The sequence below is a fragment of the Scyliorhinus canicula genome, chromosome 16 (genome assembly GCF_902713615.1).
Source record: "Scyliorhinus canicula chromosome 16, sScyCan1.1, whole genome shotgun sequence".
In the NCBI taxonomy this organism is placed as follows: domain Eukaryota; kingdom Metazoa; phylum Chordata; class Chondrichthyes; order Carcharhiniformes; family Scyliorhinidae; genus Scyliorhinus; species Scyliorhinus canicula.
The window spans coordinates 130,633,466-130,648,781 of NC_052161.1; the positions used below are offsets into that span (position 1 = coordinate 130,633,466).

General features: G+C 49.9%; 2 protein-coding genes across 3 annotated transcripts in view; one reads left to right on the plus strand and one right to left on the minus strand.

Annotated features, from left to right (window-relative positions):
• The window catches only part of LOC119950822, a 32,905-nt gene extending 30,234 nt beyond the window's left edge, over positions 1-2,671 (plus strand). For both annotated transcript variants that reach the window (XR_005457433.1, XM_038773647.1), the window contains one exon: positions 1,929-2,671. Coding sequence is in view for 1 of the 2 variants with exons in the window: in XM_038773647.1 (XP_038629575.1) it covers positions 1,929-2,479 (551 nt within the window). In the remaining variant the exon portion in view is untranslated. The remainder of the gene's footprint in view (positions 1-1,928) is intronic.
• Positions 1-15,316, minus strand: part of prdm16 (PR domain containing 16) — a 1,033,598-nt gene that overhangs the window by 944,885 nt on the left and 73,397 nt on the right. The window lies entirely within an intron of this gene.

Below are 15,316 nucleotides of genomic sequence, written 5' to 3' on the forward strand. Positions count from 1 at the left end.
TTAGCTCCGCCGTCATGTCTTGATATTTTCATATACCAACTTCTTCCCACTTCACCTCTCGTCTCTGCTTCGCCGAGCTCAAGACATTCTCCTTCACGTGGAACATGTGAAAGCAGATTACAGTCACCCTTGGTGGCTCATTTGCTTCACGCTTCAGTCAGAGCAAACAATGTGCCTTGTCCAACTCATAGCGGGAGGACTCTTCCCCTTCCTTTTGAACGTTGTGAAGTACTCAGTCGGCCTCGGGCCCTCCACCCCCTCCGGCAGGCCCACGATTCACAGATTTTACCTCCTTAGCCTGTTCTCCAGGTCCTCCACCTTATCTCGGAGTACTTTTTTGGCCTCCACCACACTCTGCAGCAACTCCCCCATTGAGGTTAACTGGTTGCTATGTTGCAACAATGCCTCCTCCACCCTCTTCAACTTCTGTCCTTGCTCACACTTCAATTGACATCTTCATCTCTGCCGCCTTCACCGGGGCCTCCTCCACCCACTCTTTCATCACAGTCATAATCCCCCTCCGCAGCACCTCCATATGCTTGGCGAACATCCTCATTAACTCCCCCGACATCACCTCCACTGTGAGGGGAGCAGCCCCGCCCAATGACCCTGCCCTCACCATCTTTCGTCCTACACGATTCACAGATTCGGACAGCATGGTGGCGCAGTGGATTAGCCCTGCTGCCTCACGGTGCCGAGGTCCCAGGTTTGATCCCAGGTCTGGGTCACTGTCCGCGTGGTTTGCACATTCTCCACATGTTTGCGTGGGTTTCACCCCCTCAACCCAAAGATGTGCAGGCTAGTTGGATTGATCATGCTAAATTTCCCCTTAATTGGAAAAAAATAATTGGGTACTCTAAATTTATAAAAAATAAAATAAAAAAGGATTCACAGACTCACTCGACGGCGGACCCTCTTTCCAGCACCCATCTTCTGGGTCTTCGACATCTCATACCTGCCTTAAAACTTCCCACACCAACTCATTCACCAACTGGGAGAAAAGTCCAAAAACCAGAGACTCTAGCAGGAGCCACCTAATGTGCGACCTCCACCTACATGCCACCACCGGAGGTTAACTCTCCAGGTAAACATAATCACTGCGAACATTGGGGAGCTCCATATAAATGCTTTCCAGCATTGCCCAGCACTGGTTCCAGATCCATGAGAGTGGATGGCAGCATGAAATCCAGCACCACTTTTCAAGAAGTGAGCCGTGACCAGACCCCTGGATTGAGTGCAGTGAGGTGGTAAATCCTGTACCCACAATCTGGGAGGCAGTCCACCAGCAAGATGACCAACCACCCTACCTGGAAGGCAATAACTGCCTTGGTGTGTGCCAGCATTCTACAGAGGAGGATGGGGCAGCAATGCAGGAAGAAGATGAGTGACCTTCTTCGTGGGCCAGGGTAGGTCTGCCACCTCCAGTCTTTCATTGCAGCCCCTCACCCACCTCTTGCACCTCCAAGGTAATCTCTCAGCCAGCCACCTCGCAGATTGTCCACAGGTGACGAGCCCCTCTTCTCCCACCACCACCACCCTCATGCCGCTCCTCCAGTCTTAACTCTGCTCCTCACATCCCTGCTCCCACTCCAGTCCCACCCATGCCATTCCTTAACATCTGAACTGGTAGGACTCCCGCCTACATTCTCCCCATCTGTGTCTCTGCTGGAAAAACTCGAGCACAACCATTGCGAGAAGACACAGCCATCCGGTGTCATGTGGGATCTCCGGAACCTGACCCCTGACCCCACATGAGGAAGGAGCCCTTGAGGTAGCCAGGGAGGAGCCTGACTGTGCACTGATGACAAAGTGGGGACAGTGAGAAAAAGTGAAAACCCTAAGGACAAACAGTCATTCCTTAAACCTGAACAAATATGTGAAATCATTTATCCCTATGATGTACTAATGCTATCTCCCTACCCTTGCAGGGCAATCAGACCAGAAGCCTGGACCATCCTCTTTCCCCCTGGAATCACCAAACTTGAGCAGATCTGAGGGAGAATTCTTGGATATAACTATTGAAGGGGCAGCACATCTGTTAGCTGAACCCTCCACCAACGCAGATACTCATACCTCGGTGGGATTACCTGGTAGACAGGCATCTGGGTCACTCACTGTTAGCAACTCACAGTTGATGATCCACAGCAGGTGGAGACAGAGACGTCCCAGGGACCTGGCACTTGCAGGGATGCTGGAGCCATGGACACCGCTGAGCCCCTGGCCGATGACACTACAGAGAGTTGTGAACTCTGCCCAGTCCATCACACGAACCCTCCCATCCATTGACTCTGTCTACACCTCCCGCTGCCTTGGAAAAGTGGGCAGCATAATCAAAGACCCCTCCTACCCAGCTTACTCACTCTTCCAACTTCTTCCATCGGGCAGGAGATACGAAAGTCTGAGAACACGCACTAGCAGTTTCAAAAACAGTTTCTTTTCCGCTGTTACCAGACTCCTAAACGATCCTCTTATGGGTTGATCTGATCTCCTCAGAAACCTTCTTTACCGAGTAGTGCTACACTCCTGTATGCTTCACCCGATGCCTGTGTCAATGTATTTAGATTGTGTATTTTTTGTTTGTCCTATTATGTATTTTCTTTTCATGTCTGAGCTGCACGCAGAACTATACTTTTCACTGTACCACGATACACAATGAACAAATCCAATCCAATCCAATGTCCCTGGGTTCAGTCACTCCCGAGCTGATGGAATTGCAAAGGCAGAGTCACAAGAATCAGGAAGGGATGACAACATGTCTCCTCAGACCGCAAGGCTGACTGAAGCAGTTCAATCGCCGTCTGTCCGACAAGACGATGCCGTCACCCTTATGCAACATGGCTAACACTGCGAGGATGGCAGCCACAGAGGAGACCTTGGTGCAGGACATGCACTCCATAGCAGGGATGTCTGCTCCATGTGTGAGGGCATAACCTCCATGGCTGAAGGCTGCACCTGAATGGTGCAAGCGCTGGTGGGATTCCATGAGTGCCTGCGCCAGAGGACATTGGGGTTCTGGATTTGAGTCCAGCTACCCCTCTATCCCATGGAGGAGCTCAGGGGCCCCAGGCTCCCTAAGGGAAGGGGAACAGCAGGAACGGAGCCCAGACACTCCACTCAGCGGACCCCAGGGGTGTCCAGTCCACCTGACACCCTCCTCCATGTGAGCGACACACCTCCAGCATGGAGCACCAAGGAGTGCAGCACTGTAACACCCGTGCTGCTCAAGAGTACTCCGGACCCTCAAGGTTCAGGCCCCCCAGCGGACACCTGCCAAAGTCATCTCAGGCAGCAGACCACCTCAAACTCACTCTGGATCCTGGACAAATACCGACACATAGTGTGAGAGTGAGGAAAAGTAAAAAATTGTGGCACATATTGGACATCAGTGAACACAGGCACTAGTTAAGATAGCTCGCCACTGTAAATAAACATCACTTTGTTCACCACCAGATCCTCCACACTGTCATTTCATGGTGCCATACTTCGCAAACCACCCTGCACACCCTGCTCTTCATCTATGTTCATTGCGCAAGTGGTAGGGCTATGTCTCTGCCAGTTCCCATACTGATGACACAGTGAAAATGCGCTGCTGCAGGCAACATCATCCCCCGTACTGCTCAGGTCTCTCATTGCAGCCAGTCTTCTCCAGTGATGAGGATGTTATGGGCTGAAAAAGTATAGGGCACTGATCTATCCCGGAGGTGAGTTGAAGGAACACACCAAGACCCCTGACCTTGAAGGGGGCTGTAGAAGATGAGAGTTCATACAACGAGTGGCGAACCTGGTGTAACTCATTACCATAGGAAGTAGTTGATGCTGAAACTTTGAATATATTCAAGGGGCAGCTAGATATAGCACTTGGGGAGAATAGGATCAAAGGCTATGGGGAGAAAGCAGGGATAGGCTATTGAGTTGGATGATCAGCCATGATCGTGATGAATGGCAGAGCATTCTCGAAGGGTCAAAAGGCCTCCTCCTGCTCCTATCTTCTATGTATCTATGCATCTCTAAACCCCATGATAAAACCTTTCCTTGGCAGGACACGCTCAGCTCTCTGTCAGGCAGGAGTCAGACATTTTGCTGAGGAAGAGAGGAGCATTTTTCTGTCCTCAATGCAAGTCATGATCATTCTCCTGCAGAGTTCGACCAATGGCTTTAGCGCCCTGCCCGTTGTATTGGGCACCATCACAGAAACCTACCACTGGTGCCATACTACTGCTGAGATAGCAGTCCCCACTGCTATCCTCACTTCTGACCCTACTTGCCCCCAAACTTAGAGGCTATGAGAGGTTCCCTAACCCGACAACCCAAGTGAGCCCTGGCTGTGGCCTGAGGTCCTTCCTCCTCCTCCTCCATCGCAAATTTCCCCTCACTGCCCTCCTCATCTGAGGAGATGCAGCACTCCTCCATCTCCTTTGGGTCCAGATGGTCTCTCTTCTGCAGCGTCAAGTTATGGAGAGCGCAGCAGACCACAATAATGCAGGACACCCTCTCGCGGTTGTATTGGAGGGCACCCCCTGATTGCTCAAGATACTGAACCGCATTTTCAACTGTCCGATTGCCTGCTCCACCAACACGTGCATTAAAGCATGAGACTCATTGAAACTCCACCTGTTTATGGCCTACGCATGATTCATCAGTCATCTCCTTATTGGGTATCCTTTGTCTCTGAGGAGCCATCCCTCTAGATGCTGCTCTTCCTCAAAGGTGTCTGGAATCTGTGAGCACCTTAAGAGGTAACAGTCATGGGCGCCCCCCAGGAAATGGGCACACACCTGATGATTTGCTTCATGTAATCACAGACGCTCTGTACGTTGATGGAATGGAATCCCTTGCGATTCATAAATGGCACCGTATGATGCTATGAAGACTGCACGACTACCTGGGTGCAGTTGATCAAACCCAACACTTGGGGCATACCTGCTAAATGGGCAAAGCACACCGCCATGCTGTCTTGGCTCTCCTGGTCCCGGTCCAAGTTTAAAAATAAATTTAGAGTACCTAATTCATTTTTCCCAATTAAGGGGCAATTTAGCATGGCCAATCCACCTACCCTGCACATCTTTGGGTTGTGGGGGCGAAACCCACGCAAACACGGGGAGAAAACCACGCAAACACGGGGACAGTGACCCAGAGTCGGGATTGAACCTGGGACCTTGGCGTCGTGAGGCAGCATGGCTAACCCACTGCACAACCGTGCTGCCGGTCCAAGTTAATATACATGTTGTTTTCACATTAATGGCATCTGTAACCTCCCAAATGCATTTGTGTGCTGCTGACTGGGAGATGCCACAGAGATCACCAGTGCTGCCCTGAAACGAGTCACTCGCATAGAAGTTCAGAGTGGCAGTGACTTTAAAGGCCACAGACAGTGAATGTCCTCGGATCCCATGAGATGCCAGCTCCTATAGGACATGGCAAAGGTGGTCCACCGTCCCCTGGAACATGCGCAGTCTTCTCTAGCACTGTGGCTCTGACATCTGTCGATAAGAAGACAGATGTCGGAAGACTCTTGACCGGTACAGTCTCGAACAGAGCTGCTCCTTCTGTGGTGGTGCTGCCTGTACAGCTAAGGGTCCAGGCTCCCCCTCCTCAGCAGGGTACCGGTCCTGGCCACGTGCAGCAACATATCTCTGCTGCTACTCTATTGCTATGAGTAGAAATGCCCACTCGACAGGTTCCATGATTCTCCAGAGTAGGAAACGAAAGTGAGCGGTGAGTATTCCTGAGAAAGCCCTGCGCCTCAGTCTTCTACTCGTCTGGGACCTCTAACATGTGCTTCCCTCAGTGAATGAATCTCCACTAAGCCTCATACCCTCCCCTCTCACACTGGCATATTCCCACTCCTTTCTTCTTCATGAATGAATCTCCGCTAAGCCTCACACCCTCCCCTCTCACACTGGCATATCCCCATACCAGTCTCTATCAAGTCCACCGGGATTACGGACCTGGGCACTCAAGAGTCTCACTGGCACATTTCTCATGGTCATTCCCCAACTCCCACATTTTTTGTGTTAGGTGACATGGCTATTGATGCAAGGGACCAGCATCTGGGGCACCTCAAAGAAACCCCCCCGTCACATGTAATGGGGTGATTGATGATAGACATTATCATGAAGCCTTGCTTTGGGGGTCACATCAGTGTATCCTGGATGATGTGAATGCTTAATTGAGCATTGGGGTTCATTGGGAATGCTTGGGACACAAATAGTGCAGTTGTCTTTAGTTTTGCATATCTCATTGACACTGTTGAGTTGCCAATGGAGGGTAAAATTGTATTCCAATCAATTGAATGCCTCTTGTGACAAATGAGGCACAGTTGATTAGAGTAAAGCCTGCAATGAGCATATCAAGCACACATCTAGCGGTCACCCTCATTCTTCCATTTCACAGCCTTGCAGACTTATTCCTGAGAGACAAACGTCCTAGACAAGTGCAATCGATATTCAATAGACCTCAACCCCTTGGTCCTCAGAGTTCTGCCTGAATGTGGGGTTCTAGGTACAGTTGACACAGGAGTGCCATTCCTGAGGCACCCACTTTTTCCTTGCAGCCTGGCTTCTCATGGCACTCCATCCAGTTGCCTCACAGTTGCCCCCGAAGTGCTGACACCCGGTATCCACCCACTTTACAGCTCGCAGTAAGGAGAGGCACTCCCTCAGCAGTGATTTGTCCAGAAGCCCAGCAAGGAAGCGATTCCTGCACGCCAGCCTCCAGACGCCTTTAAAGCAAAGGGTACCCCGAAGTGAATGGAAGGAAAAACATGCTAGCGGCCCCTCTCCCTGAGAATGAGTGACTGATCTGCAGCCCCAATTTGAACTTATCTGTGTGCACCCTGAGCAGTGAAGAGCCTGGGGAATCATGGCTGCCCGAGCACTCACCTCTGATATCCTCCTCGGAGGTGAAGCCGGAAGGTTCATGCTTCTGTAGGCCTGATATCACACCAGTGCCGGGTGAATATTCTGAGAGGGGTAAAGGTCTGGAGAGAGTGTTCTGTAATAACAGGCTAATGCATTAAAATGAGGATCCCGGGTTTTTGCTGCATGATTCACACTATTTCACTGGCGGGGGGGGAATTCCAAAAGCCAATCGCGCAGGAATGACGGTTTTCGTTCTCTCCAGATCTTGAGCCCATGCTGTTTCGCACGGAAGGAGAGGGCTTAAAATCATCCCCTATCTTGCTCCCAGAAATAGATTGGGAGTTGGAGTGAGAACAAGGGTGGAGGGAGAACCAGTCTAGGTCCCGAAAGAGGTAAAGCCCATTCATGCGAACGCCACAGGTCCAGCACAGAATGGGCAAAATGTAAATCACCCACAGACTCTTTGTCAGGGCTGGTCACCATCGCAGAGAATCAGAGATGGGGTTATCGTAACGATGGACTGTCCTGTTTCTGATCTGTTTATTTGTGTTTTCAGTTACCTCTCTCAATTGTGATCTGCTTCTCTCTGGTCCATTCAGGCCCCAGCTATTTGCTGCAAAAATTGTCCTAATGGGCATCCATTTTGGAAAAAATAAATCGCCCGAGGTCTCTAGCCCTTGTTGCTCCTCAATCACTGATTCTGTCTCTGGAAGAGTAGCAAGACTGGGAGAGACAATATCTGTGATTGAAGGAGCAGCTCTTCATTGATTGTTTCTCCACAGTACAATTTGGTAAATTTTCTTTCATTATTTGCCCTGCAATTGAATTTTCCAGGGGTTTTGGGGACAAATTTGCTCGCTGCCCAATGTACTTTGAACCTTGACCCCATGATTCCAGATCAAACATCATTCCCAGATGAAATCAGGGAGGCAGCCTGCTCCCAATCATTTGTCATTGAAGTTCTGTAACCAGCCTGTAGGAGCAGAGCAGTGACCAGCCCTTTACCTGCCTTTTCTTTGTCACAGAATTGTTACAGTGCAGAAGGAGGCTATATAGCCCACCTTATCTGTACTGGTTCTCCAAAGAAGCATCATGGCTGATTGCCATTCCCCTGCCTTTTCGCCATACCCCTGCACATAATAATAATAACAACAATAATCACTTATTGTCACAAGTGGGTTTCAGTGAAGTTACTGTGAAAAGCCCCGAGTTGCCACATTCCGGCTGTTTCTATTCAAGTGATCATGTATGCCCTCTCTTCCCAGTAGAGACGCATGTTCCTGGTGCATGTTGCCGGTACAAAACAGTAAAAAAAAATCAAAGTAAAAACAAGGAGAGAAAATCAATAATAAATCAAAGTAGTGTAGCCCTCTGGGATGGCCACTTGCAGCAAGAAACATGGACATTCGCAAAGCCAAAAGGGAAATGTGGACCATGTAAGATTCAGGCAGGCTCAGAGCCTGAATGTATATTTGTGAGCAAAGAATCCAGACAGCATCAAAAACCCCAACCGATTAGCATTTTGATGGCCCATCTCCGTCAGACAAAAGACTGATTCTTGAGTAACCGATACAATCCCAGATATTTCGGCGCCACTCCCTGTACTCAGGAAGCATCAACAACAGGGTCAATGACCGCTTAGGACACGCCCAGCCATCAAGGCACTCGCCCCTTTATTGGCGCAAATCCAATACAGTGGTCAAGAATTACCCAAATAGTGGGGTCCAAACTGAAGGACCGCCCAAAAGAGTGCAAAACTCCCCAAGGATAAAGAGAGAGACCACCATGTGTTCGTTCTCTATTGGATCTGGCGCTCTGGCAACATCCACCTCTAAGTGCAGCACCACCAGAGCAAGTTCAAGTTCAACGCCCGCTACCAGACGGATGAGCCCAGCTGAGCAGCAGTTACTTCTCCAGACCCAGCAGATCCAGGTTCGAACAAAGGCCAAAGTTTCTCTGACCTAAGCCGGGTGCCTGAATTTAAGTACAGGTTGTCATAGTTGATAGGTGATGTTTAGCTAGTAGTGTTTATGTTGCATGATAATTGTGTGTGTAAATAAAGTACCATTGATCTTGAACTAACTAACTGGTGTTTGGCTCTTAGATCAGTATCCGGTTGAACCTTGTGGTGGTATCATTTGATACCTGGCGACTCTGAGCAATATAATATCGATATCGAGAGAAAGAAGGGCAACCTTATTGATTGCCATATTTATAGCAGGTAAAAGGCATTGCTGAAGCATCAGTAAGAAATTAACTGTCTCATATATTATAGGAAGGTCCAAGGTTTGATTCCTGCTCTTGATTCTGCTGTAATTTCCCTCACAGTTGAATAGCATGCTGATGTTCACTGTCAAGGTTCACACATGAAGATTCGCTACTTGGTACGATTAGAGAAGACTGTCTAGATTTGTAGAACATCAAAAGTTAGTTCAATTAGGAGAGTGGTGGAGGAGGGGAATGAACACAACTGAGCAAAAATGGTAGTAGCAGTTCATTGTTACATTTGCAAGAGTTTTAAAAAATATAGATTTTTATGGAGGCATTTATAAATAAACATCAAATAAAACCACAACCAAGATAAAAATGATAACCAACAAATAACAAACCGGAGAACACACCATAACTCAATAAATAGCCAACAACCACAACCTGCCCTCCTTACCACACACCACACCCTCTCTGCCTCCACCTTTTCTTGTTAAGCCTAAATCCACCTCCACCCACCCCCGCCACCCTGCTGACTTAACTGTCCTGGAAGAAGTCAATGAACGGTTTTCCTCTCTGGGCAAACCTTTCCATTGACCCCCTTCAGACTAATTTAATTTTCTCCAGCGAAAGCAAATCCTCGAGGTCACTCACCCATACCCCCGGCTTCGGAGGCTGCGAATCCCCCCACCCCAACAGGATTTGTCTCCAGGCTACTAGAGAAGCAAAGGTCAGAATGTCGGTCTCTCTCACCCCCTGGACTTCCGGGTCTTCCGACACTCCAAACACTGCCAATTCGGGACACGGGACCATCTTCATCCCCAGTACCTCGACATCACGCCAGCAAACAGCCAAAATCCTTGCAACTTCGGGCAGGCCCCCCCAAAACATGTGAACATGATTCGCGCCCCCCCCCCCCCCTCCCTCCACCCACACTGTCTAAACCTATCCTCCACCCCTCAAAGAATCTCCTCATTCCAGCCACCGTCACATGAGCCTGACGGACTACCATAAATTGGATGAGACTCAACCTGGGGCACGAGGAGAACCCATTCACCCTTCTCAAAGCTTCCTCCCATAACCCAGCCTCCAGCTCACACCGTAGCTTCTCCTCCCACTTTTGTTTAACTACTCTTATCGGGGCGTCCTCCCAATCCATCAATTCCTTGTATATCTCTTTTTTAAAAAAATTTAGATTACCCAATTATTTTTTCCAATTAAGGGGCAATTTAGTGTGGCCAATCCACCTACTCTGCACATTTTTGGGTTGTGGGGGCGAAACCCACGCAGACACGGGAAGAATGTGCAAACTCCACACGGACAGTGACCCAGGGCCGGGATCGAACCTAGGACCTCAGCGCCGTGAGGCAGCTGTGCTAACCACTAGGCCACCGTGCTGCCCTCATTGACACCCTGCCCTCCCCAACCCCTGTTGTCGACAACACTTGCAACTCTGGGAGCAGCTGATCAGGAAAGGACGGCACCTGCTTTCTCACATAGTTCTGCAACTGTAAGTATCAGAACCCGTTTCCACTGGGCAACTCATGCTCTTCCACCAGCCCTTCCGAACTTGGGAAGCTGCCCTCCACAAACAAATCTCCAAACCGCTCAATCCCTGCCCGCCTCCAACCCTGAAACACCTCCCCCCCCCCCCATCCACAGATCAGGGGCCAAATCGAGGCCCCTTCAAGCCTCAGGTGCTGTTGCCACTGTCCCCACATCCTCAGGGTCGCCACTACTACCGGACCCATGGAGTATCAGGCCAGCGAGAACAGCAGAGGTGCCGTCAACAATGTTTCCAAACCAGTACTCTTATACGCGACTGCCTCCATCCGCTCCCATTTTGCCCCCTGAACTCCCGGATCTTCTGACACTCCAAAGATCGCTATCTCTGGACTCGGTACCACCCGTGTTTTTAGCACCGTGGACATTGCCTTAGCAAAACACTGCCAAAATCCTCTAAGCTTCGGGCATGCCCAAAACATGTGGACATGATTTGCTGGGCGTCCCGCGCACCTTGCTCACCTATCCTCTACCCCGAAAAACGTGCTCATCCTAGCCACTGTCATGTGTGCCCGGTGGACTACCTTAAATTGTATCAGGCTAAGCCTGCCGCATGATGAGGATGTATTAACCTTGCTTAGGGCCTTCGCCCACAGACCCGCCTCTATCTCTCCTCCTAGCTCGTCTTCCCACTTGCCCTTAAGCTCCTCCACCGTAGTTTCCTCCGCCTCCAAAAGCTCCTGGTAAATATCCGATACCTTCCCCTCTCCCACCCAGGTACTGGAAACTACTCTATCCAATATCCCCCGTGGTGGCAGCAGCGGAAAGGCTGACACCTGTTTTGTCAGGAAGTCTCGCACCTGCAAATACCTAAAACCATTCCCTGCTGGCAATTCAAATTTATCCTCAAAAGCTTTCAAGCTGGGAAAGCTCCCATCTATAAATAGATCCCCCATCCTTCTAATTTCTGCCCTCTGCCAACTCTGAAACCCGCCATCTAGCCTATCCGGTACAAACCTGTGGTTGTTATAAATCGGGGTCCAAATCCATGCTCCCTCCACTCTCTTATATCTCCTCCACTGCCCCAGATTCTCAGAGCTGCCAACTACCACTGGACTTGTGGAGTATTGGGCCGGCGAGAGCGGCAGAGGTGCCGTTACCAATGCTCCCAGACTGGCGTCTTGACATGACGCCGCCTCCATCCGCTCCCATGCCGACCCCTCCCCCACTTCCTGATCATGGCTATATTAGCCTCCCAGTAGTAATCGCAGAAGTTCGGCAGCGCCAAACCACCCTCCCCCCGACCGCACTCCAACAACACTTTCTTCACTCGCAGGGTTTTATTCGCCCACACAAAGCCCAAAATAATCTTATTCACCCGCTTGAAAAAGGCCTTAGGGATGAAGATGGGGAGGCACTGAAAGACAAACAGAAATCTGGGGAGGACCGTCATTTTCACGGTCTGTACCATCCCCACCAGTGCTGGCGGGGGCATGTCCCATCTCTTAAAGTCCCCTTCCATTTGTTCTACCAACCGGGATAGGTTTAACTTGTGTAGTACCTCCCATTTCCGGGCCACCTGGTTTCCCAGACATCGAAAGCTCTTCCCTAACATTCTAAGCAGCAGCTCTCCCAGTCTCTTCTCCTGCCCTCTTGCCTGGATCGCAAACATCTCGCTTTTCCCCATGTTCAATTTATACCTTGAAAAAAATGCCAAATTCCCCCAAGTTTCACATTACTTCCCCCATCCCCTCCAATGGGTCCGAAATGTACAAGAGCAGGTCATCTGCGTAGAGCGAGACCCGGTGCTCCACCCCCCTTCCCTCCCCCCCCGAACCAGCCCTTTCCAGTTCCTAGAGGCTCTTAACGCCATGGCCAATGGCTCTATGGCCAGAGCAAACAGTAATGAGGAGAGGTGGCAGCCTTGCCTCGTCTCTCGGTGCAGTTCAAAATACCCCGACCTCAGCCGGTTCGAACGCACACTCGCTACTGGTGCCTGATAGAGCAACCACACCCAGTCAATAAAGCCCTCACCAAACCCAAACCTTCCCATCGCCAACCACAGGTAATTCCACTCCACCCGATCAAAAGCCTTCTCTGCATCCATCGCTACCACCACCTCCGCCTCCTCTCCTTCTGAGGGCATCATAATAACATTTAGAAGCCTTCGAACATTGGCCTTCAGTTGCCTGCCTTTAACAAATCCCATCTGGTCTTCCGCTATCACCCCCGGGACACAGTCCTCTATCCTTGTGGCCAGTATCTTAGCCAGCAATTTGGCATTCACATTTAGCAGAGAAATCGGCCTGTATGACCCGCGTTGCTCCAGATCCTTCTCCCGTTTCAAGGTCAATGAAATTGAGGCCTGCGACATTGTTGTGGGGAGGACTCCCTTTTCTCTTGCTTCGTTAAATGTCCTCACCAGCAGTGGGCTTAATATCTCTGAAAACATCTTATAGAATTCCACCAGGTAGCCGCCGGGCTCCGGGGTGTTGCCAGATGGCATGCCCTCCAGCCCCTTGATTATTTCCTCAATCTCAATTGGGGTTCCCAGCCCCTCCACCAGGTCCTCCTCCACCCTCGGGAACCTCAACTGATTCAGAAATTTCCGCATCCGCTCCACCCCAGCCGCGGGTTCCAACTCATATAATTTACTATAAAAGTCCTTAAACATCTCGTTCACCCCCGCTGGGTTCAGGTCAGTATTACCGTCTCTACTCTTTACTTTACCTATCTCCCTGGCCGCCTCTTTTCCTGAGCTGGTGCGCCAACATTCTGCTTGCCTTTTCCCCGTACTCATAGATCGCCCCCCCTTGCCTTCCTCAATTGTTCCACTTCTTTCCCGCGTCCGGGGCTCTGAGTATCTCCTGTCCACCTGGAGTATCTCCTCCACTAACCTAGCAAAGCAGCTCCCCCCCCCCCCCCCCTGCCTCCCCCCCCCCACTCGCAACAACACTAAAAACCCAATCCCCCAGTCAAGCTCAAACTTAAAACCTGTCCAGCCCCCACTGCGCTTCCGAGAGTCAGCTGACCCATGCTGACTCGATAGCTCCCGCCCCTGGCACCAAGCAGTCTGTCTCCCTATTGTACTCTCCTCTCTCCCCCTCCCACATGAATAAACATTTTAAAAGCATCACACTCCCCAGTAAACAAACAGAAAAAAAAGCAAAGAAACAATCACTTTAGAAAAAGTCACCCAAAAAGCAGTACTAAATTCAAAGTCCATCCCCCACTCTAACAAGGTCCCTGCAAGACAGATCAACCTTTAAACATCCACACAGCCCATTATTTCACAAAGAGCTACTTAAATATTTACAATCCAGCACTGCAAATTGCTGCAACAGTACTTCTCCAAGGCTTAAGTGTCTGTTAATTTGCCTCCAGCTTCATTTCTTTAATAAAGGTCCAGATTTCGCCTGGCGTTTCAAAGTAGAAGTCCCGTTCCTAATGCGTGACCCACAGGCGGGCTGGGTACAGCATTCCGAACTTCACCCCCTTCTTAAAGAGGGTCTCTTTTGCCCGACTGAAGCCAGCTCGCCTCTTGGCCAAATCCGCTCCCAGGTCCTTCAGGGAGGCCAACAATTCTGAGATTCTGCCTCCTGGACCTATTCTCCAGATGCTCCAGCTTCTCCTGCATTCTTTTCTGGTGGTCGTTCATCACCCCCAGCTTCTTTCCAGCACGGTTATATACTCCTCGTGCTCGGACAACTTTTGTTCGACCTCCTGAATCACTCTCCTGTGGGTTTCCTGATTCTGAACCACTTGATCAATCGAAGCCTTAATCGGGTCCAGCGTGTACTTCTTCAGCTTGGCGAAGCAATCGTCAAAAAACTTTACCAGCTGCTCCGTCGACCACTGTGCTGTCTCCCCGCGGCCGTTGCCCTCCGCCATGCTGTCCCGTGTCACCAACTCTGTTTGCGTCTCCCTTCTCGGACTTTGTCATCTCACACGGCCACTTCTGGTCCAATTCTCCATACACCAGAGGGGGATTTCTCCTTACTGTCTCACTCTTAAAAAACGGGGGAAAAAGATCCAAAAGTCTGTTACAGGCGGGAGCTATCAAATGTGCGACCTACCTCTCCATGACCGCCACCAGAAGTCTCCAAGGATGCAATGTTAAACATGTATAAACACTTGTTCGTCTCGGAGATTTGGGCATCATACGTTAGGAAAGATGTAAAGGCATTGGAGAGTGCAGAAGAAAATCATGATAATGGTTTTAGGGAAGAGGAACTTCAGTTATGTAGATAGATTGGAAAAGTTGGGACTTTTTTCCTTGGAGAAGAGAAGGTTGAGAGGAGGTTTGACAGAAGTATTCAAAATCTTGAGGACTCTGTACAGAGTAGATCGGGGAAAACTGATGCCACTGGTGAAATGATAGAGAATGAGAACACATATTTAAGGCAATTGGCAAAAAGGCAATGGAGACATGAGGAGAAACTTCTTTTCACAGCAAGTCATTAAGATCTAGAATGTGCTGCATGGGTGTGTAGTGGAGGCAGGTTCAACCAAGGCATTCAAGAGCGAATTGGATAATTATCTGAAAAGAAAGAATGTGCAAGGTCACTAGGAGAAGGCAGGGCATTAGGTGTATTCTGCATTTGGAGAGCTGGTGCAGACATGACAGGCTGAATGGTCTCATTCTGTGCTGTAACAATTTTGTGATTCTGCTTTAGTGACAGAATGAATCCTAAGCTTTACATCTCTAGCCACGTTCACAGTCCTTCACCTTCAGATCTGGAAAC